Source organism: Armigeres subalbatus, chromosome 3, assembly GCF_024139115.2.
Source record: "Armigeres subalbatus isolate Guangzhou_Male chromosome 3, GZ_Asu_2, whole genome shotgun sequence".
NCBI lineage: Eukaryota > Metazoa > Arthropoda > Insecta > Diptera > Culicidae > Armigeres > Armigeres subalbatus.
This window is the reverse complement of record NC_085141.1, coordinates 245,356,817-245,369,633: the sequence shown is the minus strand read 5'-3', so window position 1 is coordinate 245,369,633 and position 12,817 is coordinate 245,356,817. Positions and strand designations below refer to the sequence as shown.

At 39.2% G+C, this 12,817-nt stretch overlaps 2 protein-coding genes across 2 annotated transcripts in view; one reads left to right on the top strand and one right to left on the bottom strand.

The window, feature by feature from the left end:
* The first annotated feature begins 2,171 nt into the window (after positions 1-2,171).
* Positions 2,172-12,817, top strand: part of LOC134227645 (FGFR1 oncogene partner 2 homolog) — a 31,128-nt gene continuing 20,482 nt past the window's right edge. The window contains exon 1 of the mRNA XM_062709289.1: positions 2,172-2,528. The gene's annotated coding sequence lies outside the window, so the exon portion shown is untranslated. The remainder of the gene's footprint in view (positions 2,529-12,817) is intronic.
* Positions 8,859-12,252, bottom strand: LOC134222382 (uncharacterized protein K02A2.6-like). Its single transcript, XM_062701538.1, has 3 exons — positions 10,660-12,252; positions 9,421-10,601; positions 8,859-8,889 (listed from the first exon to the last, which is right to left on the bottom strand). Exons 1-3 carry the CDS (start codon positions 12,250-12,252, stop codon positions 8,859-8,861), a joined length of 2,805 nt encoding a protein of 934 aa, XP_062557522.1.

Genomic DNA, 12,817 nt, shown 5'->3' with positions numbered 1-12,817 from the left:
AATACTCATATGCTTTATGCATATTTCATCATCTTTTACATACATGTAGGTTTCCCAGGATGGCATATGTAATGTGATGATGATAGTAAGTATCACTAGCATATAAATGGAATCAATCTCGTTTGTCACAGGGCGTTGCCTCTCAGCTTCCAGGGAGATTCGTCATTGTCTGTTTTTTCACCTCATGCTACATCGCTTCTATGATGACCCAAACTCAAGTAAGTCAACTATTCAGCTGTTTTATATCTTAGCAATTACCATTTAATCGTAATCGAAAACAATGACTTCATTTTGGCCCTATAATAGTATTCCTAAATAAGCTATTCAGATATGCATGGTAATTAGCCAAATATGGTAATTAATTAATTATAGACGTCGTAGTAGAATTATGAGTAGTACGCTGCAATGCAGTAATGTTCCAGTTGGGAAGTAAGGGCCGAGGCCCACGTAGCATCTTTCCCCCTAGATGTCATATATATCCATAGTCCTGAACAATTAAGGAGTTTGTAAGGTATACTATCAAATAAAGAAAGAATACTATACTGCCGTTATACCAATATTTGTCCCATGTTTGCTGGGATCTACTATATACAAGGGGCATATGCGTGTAATGGTAGTAAAGCAGTATTCTTTAGTCATGTTTATTTTATTTTTTTACTAAAATGAAATTATATTGCTGCAAAGAAAGGCGCCAAAGTTGCATAGTGGATTGATCCGCAGATAAAATGACGCATTCATACACCAAAATAATTTGAAATTATTTGAATCACGTGATTCATTTGTGGTTCAAATCTGCAAAAAATAGAACTGAGTGGTATAACAATTTTAAGCTCAACTATTTTTAAAAAATGACTTAAGAACAGCTTATATGAAAATGATTCATATCCCAATTCAGATTAATATTCAAACTGACAATCCCAAACAAATTTGAATCACTACTAATTTTACTCTAATACAACAGGTTGGTTCGACTGTTAAGAAGTTCAACTAATCGTAAAATAAAACCTTAGAACACAATAATCGGTTGGCCATAGAAGATGCTGCCTAATGTTTTTCTATATGTTGTATATTTGTGGAATTTCACCAACATATTCGTTGAGCTGAGTCGGATGGCATAAAAAGTCGAATAACATAGCTTCAATTGAACAATTATTTTTTAAGTGATCCACCTATGTTGTACTCACAAGTTGTTTCACAAGAAAAGCTAATAGCCTTAAATCAGATTTCGAGCTTACTGACATGATAGACTATCTTGATGTCAAAGATCGCTCATTTTATTTTCATTTCATATACCTCACGTCACATACCTTCACGTCAAATACCTCGTTAGTGATCGTTATCTGAAAAGGCTATAAACCAGACACTACCATTTGTTTGCACGAAAGATTCTACTAATTTCAAATTATTTTCGAAGCCAAATCAAATAAACACGAATCAAATGAATAAATAACCAATGTAACAATAGTCGATATGAAACGTCCAATGTCACATGTCCAATGTACAGCACAAGAAATAAAAATGTCCTATCTAACGTTTTTGATGTTTACGCAGAAAATTTTACATAAAATCGGATGATAATCAATTGCTCCAGCAAAATACATGATATAGCTTGCTTCTAGAGGAAACAGGAATTCAAAAATGTGTTTGTATTTAATACATATTAAAAAATCATTTTTCTTCAACTTTTACTTCGTTTTTCTCAGAATGAATGATATGTTACTTAGGTCCTTTTCAAAAATTAAGCGAGTATTCTACTATATTTTTTATTCGGGCACTGTATACCTTTATGCGAGAATTTTGCCTCAACTTCGTGAATTTTTTTGAGTGCCAAGAAATATTTCAACATAAAAGTTTCGTTGTTAATGATTGTTCTGATGATGACAGCACACCATCGATTTGTCAAAGGGAGTAAACGAAAGCAACGGATAAATCCACCTATTTAGCTTAATAGCCTTTCCTGTTTTACGGACAAAGTCGCTTACTTTTGGTTTACTCATTAATGGGTATACTTTTTCTTTGTTGAATTTTAGAGAATAAGCGGATAAAATGTCTTACTATTGTATGCATAACGCATGTACTTAGGGAGGAATACTGATGCATGAGAGGGATCATGCAATTTAAGTTATTAACGGAACTCAATACTTGCTCATACAAGAAAAGCAAAAATTCTGTTCAAGCTTCAAGCAGACAGAAGCAGAGGCAGCTGGTTGTTGTTGTCCTTCCAACAAAATTCCATTTATTCGATTCGAATTCTTTTTTAGAATCCACCCAAGAAATAGGAAAAAAGTTCAAAGTAACGTTTGGTGTTGTTCAATAATCGAGGATTCAAATTCTTTGTGACAAGTTTTGGGGAGTGCGAACGAATTCGAAAACTGGATCACTCTTAACAAGGTCGTTGTGGACAAAAGAAAAAATGTGAATTTTCTGCATCACCCATCGCATCGTTTATTATAATACACATTCAATCGGATTGATATCCCCGTCCAGATCAAGTGAGAACAACGGGAAAGTGGTTCAGTAGAAGAGAGGTAAGTTGAAATGGTCGATTCAATCGGTGCAAGTTGATGAACTATCATAGGCTGCAACTGGGGATCGTGGCGTATAGGCCTCCGCCTGTGTTTCTACACACTAACTTATGCGATCGTCATTGAGCATTGTGTAATTTAGGTAATTTATTGTTTAGAGTGAATCCACCTACTCAACGAAAGCGTCACAATCAAAATGTTTGTGTCCCTCCAGACATGAATGCGTTTCATAAAATGTTTGCACCGTTATGGTTCCATGCACCCAATAACGAGTGGCTACGAAGCTTCTTGCACTTAATTTGCAGAACTTTGATACATAATCCTACATTTTATAAATTGGAAATTGATTCAATTGCACAAGCTCCGTTGTTTAATATAGAGATTCTAATTCTAATTCACTAATTACCTATTCGCGAATGATGACTTAAATAAACAAACTAATTATTTGGCGAGATAGTACAAAAATGTACACTACGATCTAATTTGAATCGCATTCCGGGGTTCTTTTCTTACATTTTAAACAAACTTCGTGATTAATTTTATTTGCACAATTTGCTACCTTAAGGTAGCCTCACACCTCGGGAATTTGGTCCGCGGATTTTTTCCCCATGTATTTTTGCATATGCGATGTTTTCGGGATTTGGGTACGGAAAATCAAAATCCCGGCCCCATTTAAAATGCACGGGGACCAAAATCCGGCGGAAAATTTTCCCGAGGTGTAAGGCAGCCTTTATCCGCACGACGAAGGAAAATCCAACAGTTTGCAAAGGCATTTTTGTCTAAAATTGGAAATTATTTTATTGGACATTTTTTGCGATGTCTCAATATTAGAAATTCTACGAAGCTCATTGGTACTTATACCATGGAGGAAATTTCATTTTCAAAATTTTATTTTGAATCCTCTGAAGTGCCTTTGTTCAAGCTTTATCAATGACGGAATAGAGAAGTCCTACTGTAGTAGATTGGTAGCAGCCTGTAGCAGCCTCATAACAATTGCCGTCATAATATTCCAACATTTGTGGTCGAATATGCATATGTATCCTTGTGAATTGGTCCGCACTTATTGTTTCTAGCTACTGTAATATGTGTTCAGCCAAAAATGTATGCCATTATGACTGACTATAAAACTGGCAAGCAGATAGCTCAGGGAGAGAGTCCGTCTCCAGTCCTTGCGACTCGCAGTCCAAGCAACACAGTCAGATCGTCACCTAGTTAGATATTCTCGCTTCGGAAGTTAAGTTAAAAGCCAAGTCGTGATCGAAGTTAGATCGAATCTCCGTTAGTCAAGTTAAGTTAATACAGTCCATTAGTAAAAGAATAAATTGTGTTTCAATCAATAATAGTGTCGTTATAAATGTGAAGAAACTATAAAAAACCCTGATTAATCCACCTAGCGGTAATGGTGCCTTTCTCGTGCATTATAAAAATAGTATTTTGGCCATTACTCTTGAGCCCATAGTCCGATCTGCCCAATTTTCAATAGGAAGCAATGGTAGAGCATCTTGCGTCGAATGCAATTTGTTGCGAGTAAATCGACTAAGGATAAGTGCCTGAAAAATGAGTGACATTTTTTTACTCAATTTTTCTATAAAAAAGTGGTATTTTGGCCATAACTTCCGAGCCCATAGTCCGATCTGACCAATTTTCAATAGGAAACAATGGCAGAGTATCCTGCGTCGAATGCAACTTGTTGCGAGTAAATCGGTTAAGGATAAGTGCATGAAAAATGAGTGACATTTTTTTCTGTAATAAAAGTGATATTTTGGCCATAGCTTCCGAGCCCATAGTCCGATCTGACCAATTTTCAATAGGAAACAATGGCAGAGTGTCCTGCGTCGAATGCAACTTGTTGCGAGTAAATCGGTTAAGGATAAGTACCTGAAAAATGAGTGACATTTTTTTTGGGTGGGTGCGCACAGACGAACACACATACACACACACACACACACACACATACACACAGACATCACCTCAATTCGTCGAGCTGAGTCGATCGGTATATAACACTATGGGTCTCCGGGCCTTCTATAAAAAGTTTGTTTTTGGAGCGATCATATAGCCTTTACCGTATACTTAGTATACGAGAAAGGCAAAAAATAGGATCTTATTACTGGACAATTATCTAACAAAAAGAAGGTTCAAACCCGACAATCAGTCACTCACGAACGCTGATATGTGCGTCAACAGCCTTCTTCCCGGTATTGCAGCAAGGCCCCAGTATGCTGCCTTGGGGAACACACACAGCTCTTACAGGTAATCTATCAGATTTAGAATTCTGATAGTTTACTTGCAGTGAGTTTAATAATGTACAGATTCATCAATTTTACCATCAAACCTTCATGCCAAACACTGTCAAATGCTTTCTCTTTATCAAGCTTGAGCTTGAGCTTGATTGAAAGCTCGTAGTTGCTACTCCATTATGACCAGATCAGCTGTTCTTGCGCAGGGAACCAACAGATGTTTGCTTGGGACCAGCACACATCTTCAATGTACAAATACTGGTGATCTCATTTGTTAGGTCATACTGGCGCCTGCCACGTCAGAATGCAAGTCAATGTAGGGAAGGGGGAGGAAATGATGATGCAATCACTCGCCCACTGCAAGCCGAATATACCTCTGCACTTGCCACGAGTTCATGCGGAATTTGTTGGAATTTCTGGGTTATGTTGGAGAGGCAGAGGTCCGTCTTGGTTAACGAGCTGCCAATGTGATAGATAGGAGAAGGTAACTGATGGAATTTCTAATTGGATGTAGGAAACGAGCTCTATAGTTCATTTCCAATTCTAGCAGATTACTGTTAGAATACTCAAGTTGAAGGTATAGGAATAGTAATGGAAACGGTATGGAAGTCCATTTTACAGTTCTAGCGATTGCTAGAACATGAGAAATAAAGAGAAAGATGCAAAGTAGGAGAATTCAACGGACCTGGGATTGAACCCACGACCTCCTGCGTATGAGGCAGAAGCAGTAGCCATATGACTACCAAGCCCGTTAAATGCTTTCTCTATATCAAGAAGAGAAACTCCAGTCGAATATCCTTCAGATTCAGAGTCGATTTAAATTCGTAACTCTTAATAACTGATGAGTGGTTGAATGCCCATGGCGAAAACCAAATTGCTCATAAGCAAAAATAGAATTGTCATTAATAGTGCTGTCCAAGGAGCAGCTCGAAGTAGCTCGAAGTTGTTCCCGTCCTGCTCGATCTTTTTTGTCAACAAATGGGCATGATCAGGACAGGGAGAAACTTCGAGCTACTTCAAGCTCTCGGACAGCACTAATATGAACCATCATTTTATTTAAAATAATCTTTTCAAACAGTTGGCTTATTGACGAATAAGTAAATTTGATTGGGCGATAACTAGAAGCCTCAGCTGAATTTTTGATCGGCTTCAGAATTGGAACAACTTTTGTTAGACTCTTGCCATTTAAATTACAACAAAGATATGATTATATTTACTTCAGTGTACCATATATTGTCTTCGCACTCTTTTACACACACTCACGCATATCTTCTTCTTCTTCTTCTTCTTCTTCTTGGCATACATCCCCACACTGGGACAGAGCCGCCTCGCAGCTTAGTGTTCATTTAGCACTTCCACAGTTATTAACTGCGAGGTTTCTAAGCCAGGTTCTAATTTTTGCATTCGTATATATCATGAGGCTAGCACGATGATACTAGAGGCCTGAATAAGAGAAACGCGGATAGAAAATATGACTCTGCCAACACTGCATTCAATCTTCTTCATCAAAGAACAACACTTGAAAAGGAAGAAATAGTTTATGTAGATAAAATCTCACAATCCGCTAATTAAATGTGCCTACATCACATAACAATAAAATCCAATAAACAATGGAATTTTATTTCATAATCTGTAAATGACTTGCATATATTATTGCAAACTAATGTAAAATACATTCAATTTTGTTTATTTGAGAATGGTATAAATTCGAATTTAGCCGTTTTCAGTATTTGAGCCAACATTTTGGCTGCTTGACAGGTCTCCTGCTCAATTGGCTGCTGTTTTTTGACGGTTCGATTGGCGGCACATACCTATCCGCGTTTCTCTTATTCAGGCCTCTAGATGATACACTTTTATGCCCAGGGAAGTCGAGACAATTTCCAATCCGAAAATTGCCTAGACCGGCACTGGGAATCGAACCCAGCCACCCTCAGCATGGTTTTGCTTTGTAGCCGCGCGTCTTACCGCACGGCTAAGAAGGGCACACATATCTACACACACACAATTTCTTTGTAGATCACACTATATAATTAAATAAACCTTTATTCCGAGTTAATCAGTCAATCGTGTCACACGTTGTTTCTTTTTTGCCTTTCTCCATATAAGTCCCAGATACTAAGTATACGTTAAGGCTATATGATCGCTCCAAAAACAAACTTTTTATAGAAGGCCCGGAGACCCATTGTGTTACATACCTGTAGCACTCTGAATTATACTTGTTCACACTGTAGGTTCTATGAACCGTGTCCGATGCTATCTAAATACAGACTGACTCCCAGACTCGATGCTCTCAATGATGCAACCCTCGTGATCACCAACACACGCACACTACTTCACTCTAGGTGGACTCTGTCATCTACATAGAATAGAGGCATCTACCACATCCGCCTTTCCTTCGAGAAAATAATATTTAAGTACTGTTATTGCAGTTTGCATTGAATTATGGATTATCGATGCACTTCGACAATCACACTTTTTTATTGCGTGTTCACAGTTGCCGAATTCTTTTTCTCGAATTTCACTAAATAATAATATTTTCTGAAGGAAATAATTGTAAAAACTGCATAACTGGCAACCTTGGCAACCATTTAGAAGGAGGCAATGCAAGAAGTTGCAAAATGCGAAAATGTCAGAAGAAAATGTTCAAAACAAAAGCACGTGGTTCTCACACCGTTTGCTTTCGTCTGACATTCATCGTTGTCAAAATCCATTGAAATCGACACCGTCACACTTTTGATCACAGTTTGGAACCGTCACACTTTCAAACTGTGTTGTTCGATTTAGTGTGAACAGCGCAATATATAATACTGCTTATATATTATATTAATAATAATGATATTATTTGTACATAGAAGAGATTCACTTATCTTTGTGGACTATATGGAATTGTCGGTTTGTGAGTCCTTGTTGACTTCCGAATAGGACCAGCCACAGAGGCTAGCGTAGCGTCTGATTGACCCTTATCTGTTCCTCCGGTGGCAGCATTCAGTGGCTGATCCGCAATTGTTTGCTTTTCATGAAGAGCCACCCGTTCACTATTGCTATCTTCTTCTTCGCTTAGCGAAGCAGGCAGTAGCTTGAGGTGGGCCGTATTACGATTGTAAACTCGATCGGTTTCCTTTGATTGCAATGTTACACACTTAATTTTATTCAACGGGCTCGGTAATCAAATTACCGATTTCTCAACAGCTGAGCTCTCGGCAGTCAGCTCAGTAAAAAGTTTGAGTATTTACCGAGTTCTCGGTTCTGCTTTCTCGCTGACAAAATGTCAAATTTTACCGAGGTGTTCTGTAACCAATACTGTGCACTCGGTAAAAAAGTACTGGTGTATTTGCTAAAAGAATACGGACTTCAGTAATGAAAATTACCGAGTAAAATGCAATCAATAATCGAAATAAAATAGGCGGAGACATTTTGATTGTTTTTATTTGGTTTATTGTTGAAGTATTAAAGTTTTGTAAAATTTTTGTTCTAAATCAAAACACCTGTACAACCATTCCCGATTTCAAGCTGGAGATGACATTCCGACAATTTCCTAAAAGAAAAACAAAATTCAAGTTTTGGATTTATTTCGAAAGCCGCCGGTTTGTTTAAACCTACCTAGAACAGTAGCTTCTCCGACAGTTTCGTCAGCGGCCACCATTACTCCATTTGATCCTTTAACGCCACATTTGTTTCGTTTGCATGTGTGTCCACATCCGCAAAGACGAAATCTCAATCGGAAATTACACTGCCATCCAATCTGCCGTCCATCTGGATTGTCTTTCTCAAAAAGCTGCTGATTGTTAGCATGTATCCGATGATCTGCATGGAAGTTGTTTATGACAAATTCATGCTTCGGTAGATGCTTGTGTCCCGGCAATGGTTGATGAACCTGCTCTGAAGTGAATTTTCACTTGGAGTAACTTTTTTCCGCAGTTCATAGAAATTTTTCAAATATGGCATCCAGCGTCACCTATGTATGTCGGAAACTGTACTCGGTAAAATTGTAACCGGAAGCTCAGCAAAGAAAATAATTCTAACTGAGCAATCAGTATTTAGTTTTGACCATTACAGCAGTCACTTGATGAACAGGGTAGCTCGGTTATTTATTTTACAGATATCCTGTAATCGATTTTGTATTGCTGAGACATCGGTATAATTTATAACAGAAATCAGTTAATTCACGGAAATTTACTGATTCCTCGGTTAAAACTAATTGTTACCGGGTTAAATCGGTAAAAAATATTACCGAGCCAAACTTCTAGATTTAAGTGTGTACATTTGTACCTCTACGATCGACTACTGTAAATTTCTCCTTAGAGAAATTGGTAGAGAGTTTATTTGCTGGAAGCAGGTTCTTCATTAAAACAGTATCTCCTACTGATACCGTGGACCCCCGGTAATATGACCGCTTTTAATCTGAACACTTTTTAATTTGAACCCCGTTCGTTTGAACATCGTTCAAATTAAAAATGGTTCAAACGTCATTTAACACGTGGAATCGAGGAAAGAAAAATGGAACATCGTGAAACGGAATGCAGAATCAAAACAAACCAGCAAAGAGAGCAGCCAGAAACAAGTTTTTCTGATGCAAATAGAGTAACCAGAAGTTCAAATTAAAAATGAACCCCGTTAATTTGAATGAGGTACCGTTCAAATTATCGGGGGTCCACGGTATTTCGCTCGCTTTAGCCCGACGCCTTTTATCTTCCCTCTCCTTTCCTTTCATCTTCATTTCGTGATCCTTGTCCCTGAATTCCGAACTTGGGGGTGTAGTTTCTAAGTCATCCAGTTGTGGTAGCTTTGATCTTAGTTTTCTGTTCTGAAGCAGTTCGCTTGGGGCTTTTCCTGTGATTGTATGTGGAGTGTTGTTATACAACTGCAAGTAATGGTCTAAATCCGCTTTCCAATTACCGTAAAGGGCATTAGCAATCTTCATCCTCTTAAGTAAGGACCTATTCTGCCGTTCAACTTCTCCATTGGCCTGTGGCCAGTATGGCGAAGTGTGGTTCAAGTGGATTCCATTTGTTTTGCAAAACTCCTCGAATTCATTGGAGACAAACTGTTTCGCATTGTCAAGTGTGATAGTTCGTGGAGGACCCCAAACGAGAAAAATACGCTTAAGCCTACCAATTGTTTCTTGGGCTGTTATTTTGTTCATTATTTCTATTACCATATATCGACTGTAATAGTCGATAACCACTAGGATGTACTCTCCGGTCGGCATTGGCCCTAGAAAATCGATGGCGATATCTACCCATGGTTTTTCAGGGAGAAGGCGGCGTTGCATAGGTTCCGGAGGATCAGACGCTTGTACCAATCTGCAACCCTCACAAGTTTCACACATCTTAACCGCATCATGGTCAATGCCTGGCCACCAACATCTTTCTCGCAGTCTGCGTTTCATCATAGACTGCCCTGGGTGTCCTTCATGGGCAAGCTGGCACATCCTCTGTCGCAAAGCATTTGGTATAACTAACTTAGTCCCACGCATGACCAGATCGTTGACGTAGGACATCTCATTACGAAACAAGTTATACTGCTTCATTTCCTCTCGATCCCACCTTTCATTTAAAATACAATCTATAAGCTTTCTCATCTCTGGATCCTCTCCGGTAGCCTGTATAACCTCTGAAATATCAATGGCAGCACACTCTTGAACTGCTCTGATGTTTGCTTCGGTATCAGAATCGAATGTTTCCGGACAACAACCTTCACTTAAACTAGCTACCGCAGCTGCCACAACTCTTCTGATGAAAACCTCAGACTCATCGACCCACTGATTGTCAGCAACGTGAGAAGCTAGCCTAGAGAGAACATCGGCAATATTTGCAGATCCTTTACGGTATACCACCTGTGATAACATAAAATAACTACTAGCAAACTTTGTTGTATTTAATAAAACACCTCACCTTAAACTTGTACGCTTGCACACGCAGCAACCATCGCTCTATTCTTGCAGTTGGCCTGGAGGTCGTCGAAAATAAAGTTTCCAAGGGACGGTGATCGGTTTCCAACTCGAACGTAATACCCATCAAATATATTCTGAATCTTTCAACGGCCCATACTATACCTAGAGCTTCTTTTTCTATCGGTGGATAGGTTTTCTCTGTTTCAGACAAGCTTTTGGAGGCATAGCTTATAACTCTTGGTTGATTGTTCTTGAACTGAATTAATACGGCGCCAAGTCCCACACCAGAGGCATCCGTAACCACTAAAGTTCTATCTTTCGGATCATAGTATCCTAGATGCTCTACTGAGCCAACCACTTTTTTTAGTTGATCGAATGACTCCTGATGTTCTCCCTGCCAAACGAATGGTGAGTCTTGCCTTATAAGAACCCGCAGAGAAGAATTCAAAGTAGCCAAATTTGGGATGAATCTGGAAACATACGTAACAAGGCCTAAGAAACTACGTAGTTCTTCTTTAGACCTAGGTGCCCTGAAGTTCAGTATTGAATGGACTTTTTCATCTGCTGGTGCTACGCCTTCAGAAGAGAGTTTGTGCCCCAAAAAAACTGTTTCCGATTGTTTAAATTTGCATTTGTGATCGTTGAGTTTGATTCCATACTGTTTTAGTACTGCTAATGTTTGCCTTACAGCAAAGTCGTGCTCTTCTTCTGTGGCGCCAAAGATCATAATGTCGTCAATGAAGACAATCGTGTTTTTACAGCCAGCCAGAATACTTTCCATTAAGTTCTGGAATAACTCCGGTGCGCAGTTGACACCGAAAAGAAGTCTCTTGTAGCGGAACAATCCCCAATTTGTGACGAAGGTCGTTACGTCACGACAATGTTCCTCCAATTCTACTTGATGAAATGCTTGCATGATGTCCAGTGTTGTGAAAAAGCGAGCATTTCTGAACCTTGGTAGAAAGTCGTCGATAATTGGAAGGGGATGATTCAGTCTTTGCACAGCCAGGTTTGCCCTACGCATATCCACACATAATCGAAGTTCGCCGTTTTCTTTCAATATCGGTACTAGCGGGGAAACCCACGAAGTTGGACACGTTACCCTCTCTATTATGTCCTTTTCCAAAAGTTCGTCTAATTTCGATTTCACTTTTTGTAACAGTGGAATTGGGCAACGACGCAATGGCTGTATAACTGGTGGAACGCTTCTATCTATCGGCAAGCTCAATTTGATTCCTTTCATCTTGGGAAACGCCTTCCGGAAAGAATCAACTCTTCCTACTGATTCCTGTTGAAGACTAGGTAAGCCAATCTTTAAGACTCCCAGCAGCTGTGCTGTGGCTTTTCCTAATAACGGCTGCTGTCCTTTCTCAATCACGTAAAACGTAGTTTCGGTTTTCAATACTTTGCCAACATCGTCAATCTCCAACACTGCATCGAAAGCTGTCACCAATTTCAGTGGTAATTTTCCATAAGCCAGAAACTGTTTGGTTTTATCCATACGTTCATTTGAAACCCTGACGTCCCGAAGTTTCATCAGCTCCCATGTCGTATCGTCTATCAGGTTATGTTTAGAGCCAGAGTCAATCAACATGATTACTTCCACACCCCCGATACGACAAGAAATCAGTTCTTCATTGTCGTTCCCTACGTTATAAACAGGCAAAGTTTCCTTCTCTGTTGCTCAGAGGCGTCGCGTCCGCATGTGCAACCTGTGCACTGCACATGTGGCAATTTTATCCCCAACATTCAAACTTTCGATAGATTTCTTGTCTTTCTAATCCAAACATATATTTGAATTATGTGCATTTGATAGATGTGTCATGCAAATTTGACTATTAGATACATAAACGGAAAATATGAATGATTTTTTTATAGGCGGCATGTGATGTGAGGCAACCAAATGCTGCGATGGGGGCGCGTTATATTTTTCTTTGCGATACCGAACCGACCCTCCGACACCACATGTTGTATCAACACGGAACTTTCATCCAAGAACGCTTTGTCATGCATCATACACGCATTATTTTGTATGTGTGGATCATCTGCTCTATCCGCAATCGGCGATGTATAGGTAGTCAAAGCGTTCCTCGCAGGCAGTGCACGCTTTGGTGCCTATCGAGAACCGCTTCAAACAGCGCCTGCGCGATACGGTGAAG